The 14,891-nt window shown below is 39.8% G+C and overlaps 1 protein-coding gene across 1 annotated transcript in view; it reads right to left on the bottom strand.

The window, feature by feature from the left end:
• The window catches only part of NUP155 (nucleoporin 155), a 39,592-nt gene that overhangs the window by 23,805 nt on the left and 896 nt on the right, over window positions 1–14,891 (bottom strand). Inside the window, exons 2-10 of the mRNA XM_060761406.2 lie at window positions 10,950–11,087; window positions 8,653–8,749; window positions 7,541–7,611; window positions 7,230–7,322; window positions 5,095–5,261; window positions 4,223–4,328; window positions 2,711–2,784; window positions 1,681–1,772; window positions 1,461–1,558 (exon numbers count right to left, since the gene is read on the bottom strand). Of these exons, the coding sequence (XP_060617389.2) occupies window positions 1,461–1,558; window positions 1,681–1,772; window positions 2,711–2,784; window positions 4,223–4,328; window positions 5,095–5,261; window positions 7,230–7,322; window positions 7,541–7,611; window positions 8,653–8,749; window positions 10,950–11,087 (936 nt within the window). The remainder of the gene's footprint in view (window positions 1–1,460; window positions 1,559–1,680; window positions 1,773–2,710; window positions 2,785–4,222; window positions 4,329–5,094; window positions 5,262–7,229; window positions 7,323–7,540; window positions 7,612–8,652; window positions 8,750–10,949; window positions 11,088–14,891) is intronic.

Raw genomic sequence — 14,891 nt, 5'->3', positions numbered from 1 at the left:
TGTATGAGAAGCCTCTCAGTGTGACAAAAGCCCCAGGTTGAAGCCCATTGTGTGAAAAGCACCAGTGTGAAGGCTGCTGTATGTAAAAGATTACTGTGTGAAGTCCCTGTGTAACTTCGGTGTGAGATGAGGCTCTGTGAGAGCAAAGCTGTTTATCTGCATGAGAAAGAAGCCCAGCATGGAAGCAAAGAAGAAAGTATAAAGAACTTTATTTGTGGTGTGGAAACCTTGTTCTTGTAAATAGTGCAACCATATTATTTTATGATAAAGAAAAGCCTCCTATGGAAGATATAACATTGATCTCTGTGTTTTTGTTCTTTTTATCACTTTGGGGTACTGGTACTGAATGACACTGCTGCTAATAAGTCACTCTGCTGCACATTTATGAGGGTCTTTTGTTAATAAGCCCACTCACCCAACATTCTATTCAGATACTGAACTAAGTCATTCTATTAAAAAAATCAAAACAAGAAAGCCAAACAGATTTTTTTCTGGGAGGGACTTTGTGCAATACTAGTTATCACTTTTACAGACAGAAAAACAGCCTCAAATTCAGAGAAAACACACCCGTATCTTTCAGTGAAAAGAAGATGGAGCATTCGGATCATGAAGTAGATAGGGAACTCTATGAGGACGCACATTGAGATCCATTTTGAAATGGATTATCTAATTTTAATTACCACTTGGGTATAAACTGACCTCGTGTATAAATCAAGGGCAGGATTTAGAAGCAAAATTACTGTTTTTGATAAGCCAAGTTGGGTGAGTTGAGGATTATTCCTCAGTGATGGGAAAGCAACAGTGATGCCTAAGGGCCAGACACCCCTGGCTGCCACTATCACCAATTTCCCAACAAGGCATTCAAAAAGATCTGAAGCAGTACCACAATAGAGAGGAGAACATGTTGGTGCTTCTTTTTAGGTTCTTCCAGGATGAACTAAACTTTTGCCTTTTATGGAAAGCTCCTAATAAATTGTTCTTTTTATCCAAGGTAAGGCACAGTACGTACACTGACTCATGAATTAGTTGAGTCAGTTTTTGACTAAAATTTCTAGACTTATATATGAATAAAATAGTAATTTAAAAGTCTTATCGCTTACAGTACCATATTTGGTCACAGACTGTTCTAATCAGAACCAGAGGTGACAAGACTTTCCTAATCAGAACTAGAGAATCCCTAGAAAGCCCTAAATGGTGCATTAGCAATGCACCTGAACTCTTCAAACATATAGAGGTAATAGTGAGTGGTTTTGCTGCATGGTAAGAGTAGAGGGGATTGAAGACAAAGGTAAATAGAGTAAAAAAATGCACTGGGAAACAAACAAACAAAGAAATAGAGTAGAGTGGGGAAAAGAAAGAAAAGAACAAAAAACCACCATGGTGGGGGACTAAAGGTTTTATAAGCCTTACAAAACTGGGTGTCCCTGTTAAGAATCAAGAAAAAAACACTGAGTTCTTACCTGCATGAGTGATTGCCATCAACTGACAGTCTACAGATTCAGACTTCTCTATCACTGCAATCTGAATAATAGGTTTAAACACAGACCGATCTATGGTCCTAAAAGAAAACCAAAATACTGATTAATGTGTTTGAAAATTCTCTATAAAATATACAAAATAATCTCACATAACATAATGCAACAGCTCCCCAATGAGAATTTCTTAGCGCTGTCAGTTTACCTGGCAATTCTTCCAGCTGCAGACACAATTGCATTCTGGGAAACAGAAGCAACCCTCACCATCCCCTGGCCATCTGAACCTAAATCATAAACCTGCAATTTAATTATATTGTTTTAGTGGGTTTACAGTACATTCAGACTAGCTCTGTTCCGTGCAGCAATGTCTAAGTCACATATGCAAGTATACATTAGTTTCCAACAAAAAAGACAGCAACTGCAGTCCATTCCAAGTTGAATAGGGGAGAGAATGAAACTCTCTTTGACTGAATGGTGGGAAGAGCCTGGAGAGCATACAGAGCCAGAGGCGGCAGAGAGAGGGTCCCACAATAGGGAGAATTAGTAATAACAGAAAAATGAACATCCTAAAGCTAATGGACAGGAGAGGCCTGAAAATTAGTAACAACAAGGATGAACGGACATAAGAAATTATAAGGTGACAAGGTGTAGAGTGAAAGAAGTTACAGCAAATGTACTTGATGAAGAAGACACACTGCAGCAGCCAATTTTCCATAAAATGCATATCAGTTTCAATGGGATTTATGCGTAAACACGAGAAAGAGAACTACCATCTAATACAGTGGTTCCCAATGACTACTGGATGGTATATGTTCTGTATCGGAAACTAGAGCTGATGTGGTCTATCCAATCCAATTTTCTTAATCAGCACCCCAAATAACCAAGCAAAATCTAAAGTTGACCAAAACTGGATTTGTAACCCTTTTGGTACTAATGTTGGAAAGTGTTCCTGGTCAAAGTGGCCACTGGTCAACAAAAGGTTGGGAACTACTGAGCTAATAGAAAGGGATAATCTCATTCTGGAATAGTCAAAGGAATAAAAGAGTGCAGGGCAAAGTGTAGCCAATTACAACTTAACTACTCATAAAGCTGGATTAAAGATTTCTTTCTTTTACTATAGTTATGAGGTACTTTATAGCAAAAAGTTCTGCAAAGCCATTGTTATTAAAAAAGAGTCCATTAAGGTAGTGATAGAATTGTGAACAATTGTGAATCAAAACATATAAAGGTCATACCTGTATCACACCTTTCTCAGAGCGTGTGTACAAAATGTTCCGGGAATTGTCAATGGCAATTTGTTCAATGGGATCTATAAAGTCAATGTAAAAAATGAAAATTGTTTGTTTAAAGACTGTGTGGAGACCACACTGAGAAAAAGACTTGAGAGATTCAAAATGGAGATTGCTTAGACTACCAGAACATACATTTTCTTCTCTAAACACTTTCAAATTTACAACCAGCAGAATTATTATTTAAATATTGGACAATGTACATATACTCGAGTATAAGCCAACCCGAATATAAGCCAAGGCACCTAATTTTACCACAAAAAACCTGGGGAAACGTATTGAGCCAAGTATAAGCCAAGGGTGGGAAATGCAGCAGCTACTGGTAAATTTCAAAATAAAAATAGATACTGATAAAATTATATTAATTGAGGCATCAGTAGGTTAAATGTTTTTGAATAATACCAATAATAAGAGCAAAATAATAAATGTAATAATAATAGAGTAAAATAATAAATCTAATAATAATACACAAAGTAACATAATAAATCTAATAATAATAATAGAATAGAATTATGTAAATGTAATAATAATAAATACAGTAAAATAATAAATGTAATAAAAATAATACTAATAACAGAATAAAATAATAAATAACCTTGAGTATAAGCTGAAGGGAGCTTTTTAGCCTTAAAAAGGGGCTGAAAAACTAGGCTTATACTCGAGTAACTATTATTATACGAGAAATAGTATCAAGCATTTGAGAGTCTCCACTTCTGCCTATGGATGTTTCTTGGTAATGTTGATACTTCAAAAAAGAAACAGGAGATTATCTTTCAAGGCAAGTTTATTATCTGTGTAGAAGACCTGTCTGGATCCCACCCCCAAGGTACTAAGTGGCAATTGCCACTTAGTGGTGGCTAAGTGGTGGCTGTACTGGTTCCTTGCAGGATCTTGGAAGACTATTACCCTGCTGTACGCTCCATCCCCCAGTGGAATGAATAGCAGGTCTAGTCCCCTGCATGTTAGCAACAGGGGAGCAACACAGTTGCCAGTTTTTAAAAGGGGTTTTCTTTTTTGAATGCTTGCTCCTGGAAGGACATGGTGATGACAACTGTCCCCTGGAAGCTGCCAAAACAAGACATGACTTTAAAAACATATCTTGCTTGCTTCTTGTTGTGGTTTCTGGATGTAGGGAAGGTCGAGGGAGTAAAGACAGATATACTGAGTCAAACTGCTGGGTGAGTCAGCAGCATTAAGATGGTATGGAGATGCCACACCATTACATAATGCTCAGAAAAGCAAGTGTGACAGGGTTTAATTCCACTAATTCAGACCCATTTCCCTCTCCTGGTTTAGTGAGTTGGTACTTGAATGAAAGCTAAAACAACAGCCTAAAGATTGATGTTTTGAAATAAAAACATCTGAAAGTGTCAAATGGGCATATGTAACATTTTATCCAAAGCATATACTTCTAAGGTTTATAGTTAGTATTTTAGCTGTGGAATTTTCATCACCTACCATCTTCCGAGAATGTGAACGGAATAAATGATGGAACAAGGAAAGAAATACGGTTCCTTGAATGATTGATTTTTCTACATCGCTGGCTAAACCAGCCTGCCTCGGCCTTGAAGAAAGAAGAAGAAAAAACCATGAAAATAAAAAAAGCATTGCAAGCCCGTTAATTATTTTATTTTGCCCACCTGTGTGTCAATAAATTTGATGCTTAAAAGAAGGCAGATTAGAGTAGAGTATGCCAAATGATAACTGTCATTTGGTTCCAGTGCCCTAGCAATTTTCCACCCAAATTGTAAGAAACAGAGATGGTAGATTAAAAATTACACCTTAATTATTTGCCTTTCCAGTTTCCTGTTTCTCACTACAATGAAACTGCTTATACAAAACTTATGCTTTTTTCCACTGTGGCCCTTTGGTAGGTAAAGTTAAAGGTAGTCCCCTGACATTAAGTCCAGTCATGTCTGACTCTGGGGTGTGGTGCTCATCTCCATTTCTAAGCCGAAGAACCAGCGTTGTCCGTAGACACCTCCAAGGTCATGTGGCCGGCATGACTGCATGGAGCGCCGTTACCTTCCCGCCGGAGCGGTACCTATTGATCTACTCACATTTGCATGTTTTCAAACTGCTAGGTTGGCAGAAGCTAGGGCTGACAGCGGAAGCTCACGCCGCTCCCCGGAATCAAACCTGCGACGTTTCGATCAACAAGCTCAGCAACTCAGCTTTAACCCACTGCGCCACCGGGGGCTCCCACTGTGGCCCTTAAAACCACTAAATTCATTTTTAAAGTGACAATATAAAAATGGAGGACCTGAGACAATGAAGACTGTGCATTCTACCACATACATCAAACCCAATTTCTAATAAATTTCACTTGCCTGGTAAGCAACTTCGTACAAACAACCATCTTTGCCAGCAAGAAATATACGTCCATTTTCAGTAGATGCTACAGTCAATAGATAGGTGTTATCTGTAGGGATTGTGTAGAGGGGGTCTGGAAGAAGTTGCATTCCACCAGACATACTATCATTCAATGATCCAGAACCTGATAAAATAAATGTTATTGTTGTTTTAATTATAAAACACATTAAAATGAAAGAAATGGTAACTCCAACTAAAATCTTTTCCAGTAACGAGAAAAACCTAGATCAATTATTTGTGTATTAGGAAATCTTAAGCATTATTATCACCTAGTAAAACTAATTAAGAATTTCACTGTAACAGACAGCAGGCATGGTCACTTTCAATCAAGAAAAAGGTCTCTGCTAAACACATACACATCTCCAGAAAAAATAAAAGTATAGTCTATGATCACACTCAGTTAATCTAAAAGGTCTCCCAAGTTCTGTAATTTTTAAATGTCACATTATTACCAAATATTAATTTCAAATGAACAAATAAAAGAAAGATGCCAACAGTGAAAGATTTTCTTAAAACACCAGCCTTGTCCATTGCCTTGTTAATGTATTTTCAAGAGTAAGTATAGACTGTGCATCCCACTTTAAATTCTGTAGTTGCCTCCAGCAGAATTCTGGCGCTTGTAGTTTAATGAGACCCAGGACCACTCTGGCTGAGAATTTGAAGCCTCCCTCCCTAAACCATAAACCCCAGAAAACTGCAGGAGGAAGCCACAGTATTTAAAGTGGAATGCACACCAGGTATGGGCAAAAAACCCACGCTTAGGGGCCAGATGCAGCCCTTGGGCTTTTTTCTCATGTCATCCTTCTCTCTTTCTTTCCTCCTTCCCTCCCTTTCTCCTTCCATCCTTCCCTTTTTCCTCCCCTCTCCCCTTTCTCCTTCCTTCCTTTCCTTTTGTCTTTCCTTCCTTCCTTCCATCCATCCATTCATCTATCCTTCTCTTCCTCCTTCTTTTTTTCCTTTCTCCTTTCCTCCTGGGGGATGTTTAGCTGGAAGAAGAGAAGGTGGAGAGGGAACATGAGAACCATGTTTCAAGATTTAAAAGGGTGTCCCATTGAGGAGGAGGGAGGGGGAAAACTGACTTTCTCCTGCCTTGAGACTAGGGCACAAGGGAGCAATGGTTTCAGATGGCAGAGAAAGAAATTTGACTGAAAAGATTAGGAAGAACTTCCTGAAAGTAACAACTCTTGGAGAGTGGTATAGGCTGGAGGCTTTCAGCAGAGGCTGTTTATTAGGAGTGCTTTGATTGTGCCTTCTTACATGGCAGGGGGTTGGACTGGATGGCCCTTGGATTCTAGGATTCTATATCGCGAATAGGTAATACTGGGATCTCATGGATACACTTTTCCTGTCCCGTCCAACATCTCACCCTGACCAAAGTCAACCCTTTTGGGAACCAAAAGTTTCCCATCTTTCCTTCACTTTGTGTCTCTAAAAGAGAAAAGGAAGGGGAATTTTGGGGAGAAACCCTCCCTCTGACCCCCAAGTTAGGAATACCGCCCTGAGTCGCCTTCGGGCTGAAATGGGCGGGATAGAAATAATGTAAATAAATAAATAAGTTTGCCCATGCCTGCTCTATACTTACTCTTCAAAATATTCACATTTACAAGGCAATAGACAAGGCTGATATTTGAAGAAATGGGACGCACACACTAAACCTACTCTTTTAAGTTTAGTGTGATAATCTTTTTTTTCTTAAGAGATTTCACGATGTGCAGCTTTAACAGGTCATCACTGGCATCGTTACAGCAACCCTGCTCAATGATCAGGAAATTCGATAAAGCCTCTGTGCCATTATGACCACAGGACTGGCAACTGGTTTACTCATGATGCCAGGAACCACACCAGAGGGCTGAGAACAGGGTGTGAGGAAGACTTCCTTCATATTACCACTGTGCATGTGTGCACATATGCAACTTCCTTTCCTTCCTCTTTATCCTGTCTTTTGGTGCCCTCCAGCCTTCCTGACCTCCCCCCCCCCCTTTCTTCTTTATTTTTTTGTAGAGGAAGAAAGTGCAGTCAATCTCCATTAATCTATCTATTCCATGGGTTCACCTCTACATGAATGCACATAAGACACAAGATTTATCATTACCTGCTTGAAATGTAGCATAGCTAAGTCCTAGAATCGCTATATCCACAGGTGTAGCCAAAACCAGCAGATGACGTATATGTGGCAGAAAAATTCCTGTGTATTAGGAAAGCAAATTGTCATTATACCAGATACTTGCTTAATATGCAAAATATTCTGCAAGCCTCTCAAGCATTCATCTTTCGAGATGCAAGAAAGGAGAAACTCGTTTATTAGACCTCAGATATGTCGCAGTGACAACTCCTGACAGCTATGAAACATGGCTTGTTATAAGAATAATTAGGATTTAGACATTTTCCTCTATGGCTTTTTACCTGCTTTTGGTTTCACTAGTCCCACAGCAAGAATGGTTTCATTAAGACCATCAAAATAAGCAAGATCTCCCCTGTCACAAACAACAAAAAGGTGTATTAATATCTAAGAGATAAGATAATGAAGTAAGTAAGTGAAACTTTATTTCTATGCCACCCTATCTCCCCAGGGTATTCAGGGAGGCTCACAACATAAAAAGCAAACAATCAATACTATAAAAATACAACAATAAATGAAACAAATTCAGATAAATGATACAAAACATTCAACCAATAAAACAGTCTCATAAAAAGCAGTAATGAATACATAATATAGGGTGTTTCAAAATGATGGACCCAATTTCAAAGCATATTTCATGATGGTAACATGTCAACATTCCACAAAAAGTTGCAAATAGTTTAATGAGTTATCAAGTTATGAAGCCAGAAACAAATCTAAAAAAACAATTCCTCAAATGGAGTATAAAGTATGTCATTAGACCTTATGTTTTGGGATCGCCATCTTGCAAATGACAGAGTCTAGGGCCTGTCTGTGGCAAGAGTTTTAAGTGGTAAGAGTTTCATTCATGGACAGTGTATAGTTGCAGAGATATCAAACTTTCAGATCAGGTCCATTTTTTGAAACACACAATACTTTCTCAAGCATTTTATCTGAAATTTCTTAAAACCACAATCTGATTCTTATACAGCCTCTGAATTTTACATTTAGCACCATAAGCATTCTACTTATCGTTACTTACATATATTGATAAAGCATTTGATTCTAATGATTTCAAAGTTGTGTGCAATAATTAAAAGCACACACTAACAATACACAGAATCAAAATACAGTATTTACGTTTTCGTATGAAACAGGTGGGATGCCAAACCGCAGAGGGAGGAATTACAAATATTGGCAATTAATAATTAAATGAACAGATCAGTTATAAGAAAAAGGAGGATTGCCTAATCTACACCCAATTTTTAGTACCAACTAAAGTAGAACTATTGAATTAATGAGAACTTTGTAACATACCAGACATGTACATTCCAATGATTCAATTGTTCTAGGCTAAGGGGGAAATAAATATTGGCTTTATGTCAGTGTTTTCTAAATTACTTCTATAATAACATACCCATCTTCATAGTTCCACATGAAAATGTCATTGTCGATGGTCAGCCATGCTCTGCTTATCTCAGGGAACACTCCCATCATACAATTACACTGCATGTCTGAAGTAGCCAGATTTAAGGAACAAAAACACAAAATTAAAAATATACAAGTCTGAAATATCACATGTAGTGGGCTGGGATGGTTGAAGATGGCCTTGAACTGTGAAACTGCCATGTGAGCATAAAATAAAATGTAAATGTTTAACAAATCTGCCTAGAGGGGAAAAAGCAATTTCTTACATGCTTGGAAATCCCATGATCAAAGGCTTTAAATCAAACTTTTTGTAAGAATTATTTGTTAACCAGGCATGAGTTTTAGCCAAGGAAGAACTCATGACAGAGAAAAGAAAGAAATGTAAAAATTGGGGTATTGAAGATATAATAGCCTGCATGTACATGCAAACTTGTGAAAAGTTTATACTTACTAAGCTTCAAGTACAGGTTTGGAAAATATAGTACATACCATGTACTTACAACACACCAAATGCTTACATTGTACTTCATAAGTCCCACTGTATTGTAAAGACTTGTCTGAAAATTACCATACATACAGAAGTACCAGTGAGATGTTCCAAATACCCCCCCCCCCCCCACACACACACACACTGATGAACAACCTAATGTCTACCCTCAAGGATCTGTGTAGCGGTAGATATTAGAATAGCCTTCAAGAACACATTCCAACAATTTGCCCATGCTTTGCTACTCTGAGGCTGAATACGCATGCCCAGTGTGGAATACACTTCACCATGTTAATGAGACATGCCTAATTACCACAGGATATCTACGCCCTACAACTGCTGAAGAAATTATACTGTTTAGTTGGTACTTTACCACCTGACACCCATCAAGAAGTAGCAGCCTGTAGTGAAAGGACCAAGGCATTGACATCTCCATCCCATCCTCTGTTTGGATATCAGCCAGCAAGCCAACTTCTTAAATTGAGAAATAGTTTCCTAAGATCCACAGAGACACTCGCAAGAACACCTCAGCAAGTGAGAGTCCAAAAGTGGCAGGCTAAAACCTGCAGCCTCAATCCATGGCTGATACTGGATGAGAAACTCCCTCCTGAGCACACAGAAGACTGGGCGATTTGGAAGGTCCTGAACAGACTGCACTTTGGCACCACGAGATGCAGTCAACGTTAAGAAATGGGGTTTCAAAGTGGAGTCCACGACATGCAAGTGTGGAGAAGAGCAAACCACAGACCACTTACTACAATGCAGTCTGAGCCCTGCCACATGCACAATGGAGTACCTTCTCAGTGACACCAGAGGAACTCCAAGTGGCCCACTTCTGGTCAAAGCACATTTAGTATAATACAAAGTTTTAAACTTTGTGTCTTTTTAAATACATTATAACTGTACTCTCAATCTGTTTCTGACACTATAAATAAAATAAATCTGTGTAGGTCAATGCTAGTTGCCAATGTTTGTTTTCAAACAGAAGAACCAGCATGCCAAAAGTGTAAGACTGAAAACAAATGAAGGGTCAAAATGCAATGCTTCAGTGAGCAGGGAGCTGCCTCTCCCCTCTTCCCCCCAAATCCATCACTACATTAACTTGTGTCATCACAATCATTACTATACTGTCTCCAGTCTGAGGTGGAAACATGTGCATGTTTCTACACATGTGTGGAGACAAAAGTGGCTCTACCCCAGAAAAACAATGCTGCAGACTATACACTACAGAGAAATAATGCTGCAGGTTCCACCAAGTATTTAGAATTGGAAGCGAGAATAGAGAATACAATAATATATCTAAGAAATAGGGGAGATTCCAAAGGCAACTAAGAAAATAGATTGAAATTAGACAGGATAGTGTTTTATCATATTTTGCTAAGTGAGAACACTGGTTCATTTAACATAGTAGTCTATGTTCTGACTAGCAGTGGATTTCCATGGTGACAGGATATTTTCCAAACTCATCTGGAGATAATGGCCATTAATCATGGTCTTTCACATGTGAAGCATGTTAGACTACTGCACTACTTGATATTAGGTATGTTCAAAACAACTCCAAACTATGGTGACATCATGTGACTAATATTGACGATATTCATGTATTGCTTCTCAACACACAAAGGTTCCCAATTTCTTCTATTAGAATGTGGTGTTTGTCAGTATGAATAATGGTTAAATTTGGGGGATCCTGGGGAATAGCCTAAACAAATGCAAGGCAGCATAATTTCTTTGACCCCTGTCACCCAGCCTTGAGACAAACAACAGATTCCCCTCCAGTATTATCATAATCAGGATACGTCCAAATTGTTCAACCAGTTCAGGAGGCAGGGGAACTCTTCGTATTGAGCTTATTTCAGGCAGATTTGGAATTGAAAGAAGATCAGATCCTTGTAACGGATAATCCGTATCTGCCATTCCAGAAACTGTGGGAAGACCTGTAATTGTGGGAAAAAGTGGAATGACAAAGAGACATAAACAAAGAAAAATGCATGGACAGTTTTACTTACGTCAAATCTCTAACCCTGCAAAAACCATTCCCAATATATGACAATAAACCATCTCAGAGCTTAAGATCATGTGAGGAGGTCCTGCTCTCACTCCTGTCTCCCTCGCAGGCGCGATTAGTGGAGACGAGAGACTGGATCTTCTCAGTGGTAGGCTCTCGGTTGTGGAACTCCCCCCGTAGGGATATTAGATCAATCCCCTCCCTCCTGTCTGAACGGATCTCTCCCTATGAACCACCACGGAGCTTAAGATCGGCTGAGAACGCCCTGCTCTCTTTCCCGCCTCCCTCGCAGGCGCGATTGGTGGAGACGAGAGACAGGGTCTTCTCAGTGGTGGCCTCTTGGTTGTGGAACGCCCTCCCCAGGTATATTAGATCAATCCCCTCCCTCCTGACCTTCCACAAGAGAGTGAAAATGTGGCTTTGTTACCACGCCTTTAGAGAACCTTTGCAATAGACAGACTTGGAGCAATGTGCAATGGCCATCCAGCCAGGATTATGCTCGTGGATTATGTGTTTAACTCTGAATGTATTGTTTTAAAATGTTTTGATTGTTTTAAATGTGATTTTAAATTCTATTCTAATATTTATTTAAATGTATATTGTGTTTTAAGGGATCGAATCATTGCCTGTATGTAAAGCCGCCTTGAGTCTCCTCTGGGGTGAGAAAGACGGGGTAGAAACATCATAAATAAATCTATATAAATAAAAATGTAATGTTCGTTTGTGGGATTAACATAACTAAAAAAGCACTGGATGAATTGACACCAAATTTGGACACAATACACCTATCAGGCCAACGAGTGACCATCACTCAAAAAATTGATTTTGTCATTTGGGAATTGTAGTTGCTGGGATTTATAGTTCACCTACAATCAAAGAGAATTTAAAAAGCCACCAATGATGGGATTGACCCAAACTTGGCACACAGTTCTCCATGACCAACAGAAAACACTAGAAGGGTTTGGTAGGCATTGACCTTGAGTTTGGGAGCTGTAGTTCACCTACATCCAGAGAGCACTGTGGACTCAAACAATGAAGGATCTCTAGAACAAAGTTGGTACGAATACCCCACATGCCTAAATATGAACACAGATAAGAGTTTGAGGGAAACAGACCTTGACATTTGCGAGTTGTACTTACTGGAACTTATAATTCACCTACAATCAAAGAGCATTCTGAACCCCACCAACGATAGAATTAGGCCAAACTTCCCACACAGAACCCCCATAACCAACAAAAATTACTGTGTTTTCTGATGGTCTTCGGCTACCCTTATGACACCCCCTCATGACCTCCCCCCCTGGGTTCCTGACCCCCAGGTTGAGAAATACTGCCTTAAGGCCATCCAGTCCAACTTCCTTCACCAGGGCAAGAAAACATAATCAAAGCCCTCCTGACAAAAAGTCATCCAGGCAAAGATATAAATAGATATATATGATTCACACACACACACACCAGATACAGTATCATAGATTTGAAAAAGGACCCCTAAAGAAGGACAATTATATGTTGCATGTTCCAGAATATGCAAACCAGACAATCACTACATCAACACTGACAAAGAAACAACAAGTAATACTGTTTACTCACAAGTATAAAGAAATTACATATATTAGAAACCAACACTTTCTAATTACTAATAGGGGTGAATTACAGGGAGCGGTCAACCCCCCTGTTTAAGGAGCTCCATTGGGTGCTATTTAATTTCCAGTTCCAATTCAAAGTGCAGGTTATCACCTTTAAAGCCCTGAACGGTTTGGGACCCATCTACCTTCGTGACCGCATCTCCTACTACAAACCTACACGATCCCGCCAATCCTCAGGGGAGGCCCTCCTTTCGTCCCTTCCTCCATCAAAGCACAGCTTGTAGAAATGAGGGAGAGAGCCTTCTCCGCTGTGGCCCCGAGGCTGTGGAATTCGCTACCTGGTGAGATTAGGCAAGCCCCCACCCTAGAAGCCTTCAAGGATATAAAAATTTGGCTCTTCTGATGTGCTTTTGGAGAGTGACCACACACTTCTTTCCTGTTGTTTCTCCCATAATGTTGTCCTCATACTGCACTCCCCCCCTTTTTGGAAGGCCTGTCTCCACTTTTCCATCTCCTACGAGTTCCTCTCTTACATATATACCTTTTTCATTATCTTACCTAGTGTTTTATCATTTCATGTCATACTTCTGGCCCGCCCATTGTGTTTGAATTTTCACTTTGTTATTTTGTAATTTTTATTTTATTCTTATATTTTACTTATTTTATTGTGATGATATTTTGCTGTTATGATTACTGGACGTAGCCTCATGTAAGCCGCCCCGAGTCCCCTTTGGGGGAGATTTTTTTTTTTGTCATGTCAGGAGTGACTTGAGAAACTGCACGTCGCTTCTGATGTGAGAGAATTGGCCATCTGCAAGGATGTTGCCTAGGGGACACCCAGATGTTTTATCAGCCTTGTGGGAGGCTTGTTTCTTTCTTATCTCGCCTGAGTTTTTAATCAGCCATTCTTTTATCCATTACATGTAGCCCGCCCATTGTCACTGTGAGTGTGCATTTCTAATTTTATATTGCTATGTTTTCATTTGTTTTATGTAATTATGTTGTTGTTTATTGTTTGCATTTTTGGTTTTATTTTATGTAATTATTGTCTGAGCTTGGCCTCATGTAAGCCATTCAGAGTCCCCATTTGGGAGATGGTGGCGGGGTATAAATAAAGTTTATTATTATTATTCTCTCATGTCCCCGCATGAGGAGCTGGAGCTGAAAGAGGGAGCTCATCCACGCTCTCCCTGGATTCGAACCTGCAACCTGACTTCAGTCCTGCCAGCACAAGAGTTTAAATCAGTTTTTAATCAGCCTTTCTTTTATCTATTACATGTAGCCCACCCATTGTCATTGTGATTGTGCCTTTCTAATTTTATATTGCTATGTTTTCATTTGTTTTATGTAATTACGTTGTTGTTTATTGTTTGCATTTTCGGTTTTATTTTATGTAATTATTGTCTGGGCTTGGCCTCATGTAAGCCACTCCGAGTCCCCATTGGGGAGATGGTGGCAGGGTATAAATAAAGTTTATTATTATTATTATTATTCTCTCATATCCCCGCATGAGGAGCTGGAGCTGATAGAGGGAGCTCATCCACGCTCTCTCTGGATTCGAACCTGCAACCTGATGGGTCTTCAGTCCTGCCAGCACAAGAGTTTGACCCACTGCGCCACCAAAAGCTCCTACGGGGGAGATGGTGGAGGGGGGGGGGGATGGTGGCAAGGTATAAAGAAAGCTTATTATTATTATTTCTTATTTATTTTCCAGATCACCAGACTGGGCAGGGTAAATACTTAGAACAGAGTTGTGGCAATTAAAGTGATGTCAAACTGCACTGGACCCTTCCACACAGCCATCTGGCCACGGTGGTCCACGCTCTTGTTACATCCCAAATAGATTACTGCAACGCGCTCTATGTGGGATTGCCTTTGAAGACTGTTCGGAAACTTCAATTAGCCCAACGGGCGGCGGCCAGATTGCTCACCGGGGCGTCATACAGGGAGCATACCACCCCCCTGTTGTGTCAGCTCCACTGGCTGCTGATCCAGTTCCGAGCACAATTCAAAGTGCTGGTTTTGACCTACAAAACCCTTTACGACTCCGGCCCAGCGTATCTGTCTAAACGCATCTCCCTTTAGATCCCACCTCGAGTCTGAGATCCTCTGGGGAGGCTCTGCTCTCGGCCCCGCCTCTGTCACAA

This window comes from Anolis sagrei, chromosome 2, assembly GCF_037176765.1.
Source record: "Anolis sagrei isolate rAnoSag1 chromosome 2, rAnoSag1.mat, whole genome shotgun sequence".
NCBI classification, from domain to species: Eukaryota; Metazoa; Chordata; class Lepidosauria; order Squamata; family Dactyloidae; genus Anolis; species Anolis sagrei.
The sequence above is the reverse complement of the archived record's forward strand: the minus strand, read 5'-3'. Positions and strand labels throughout refer to the sequence as shown.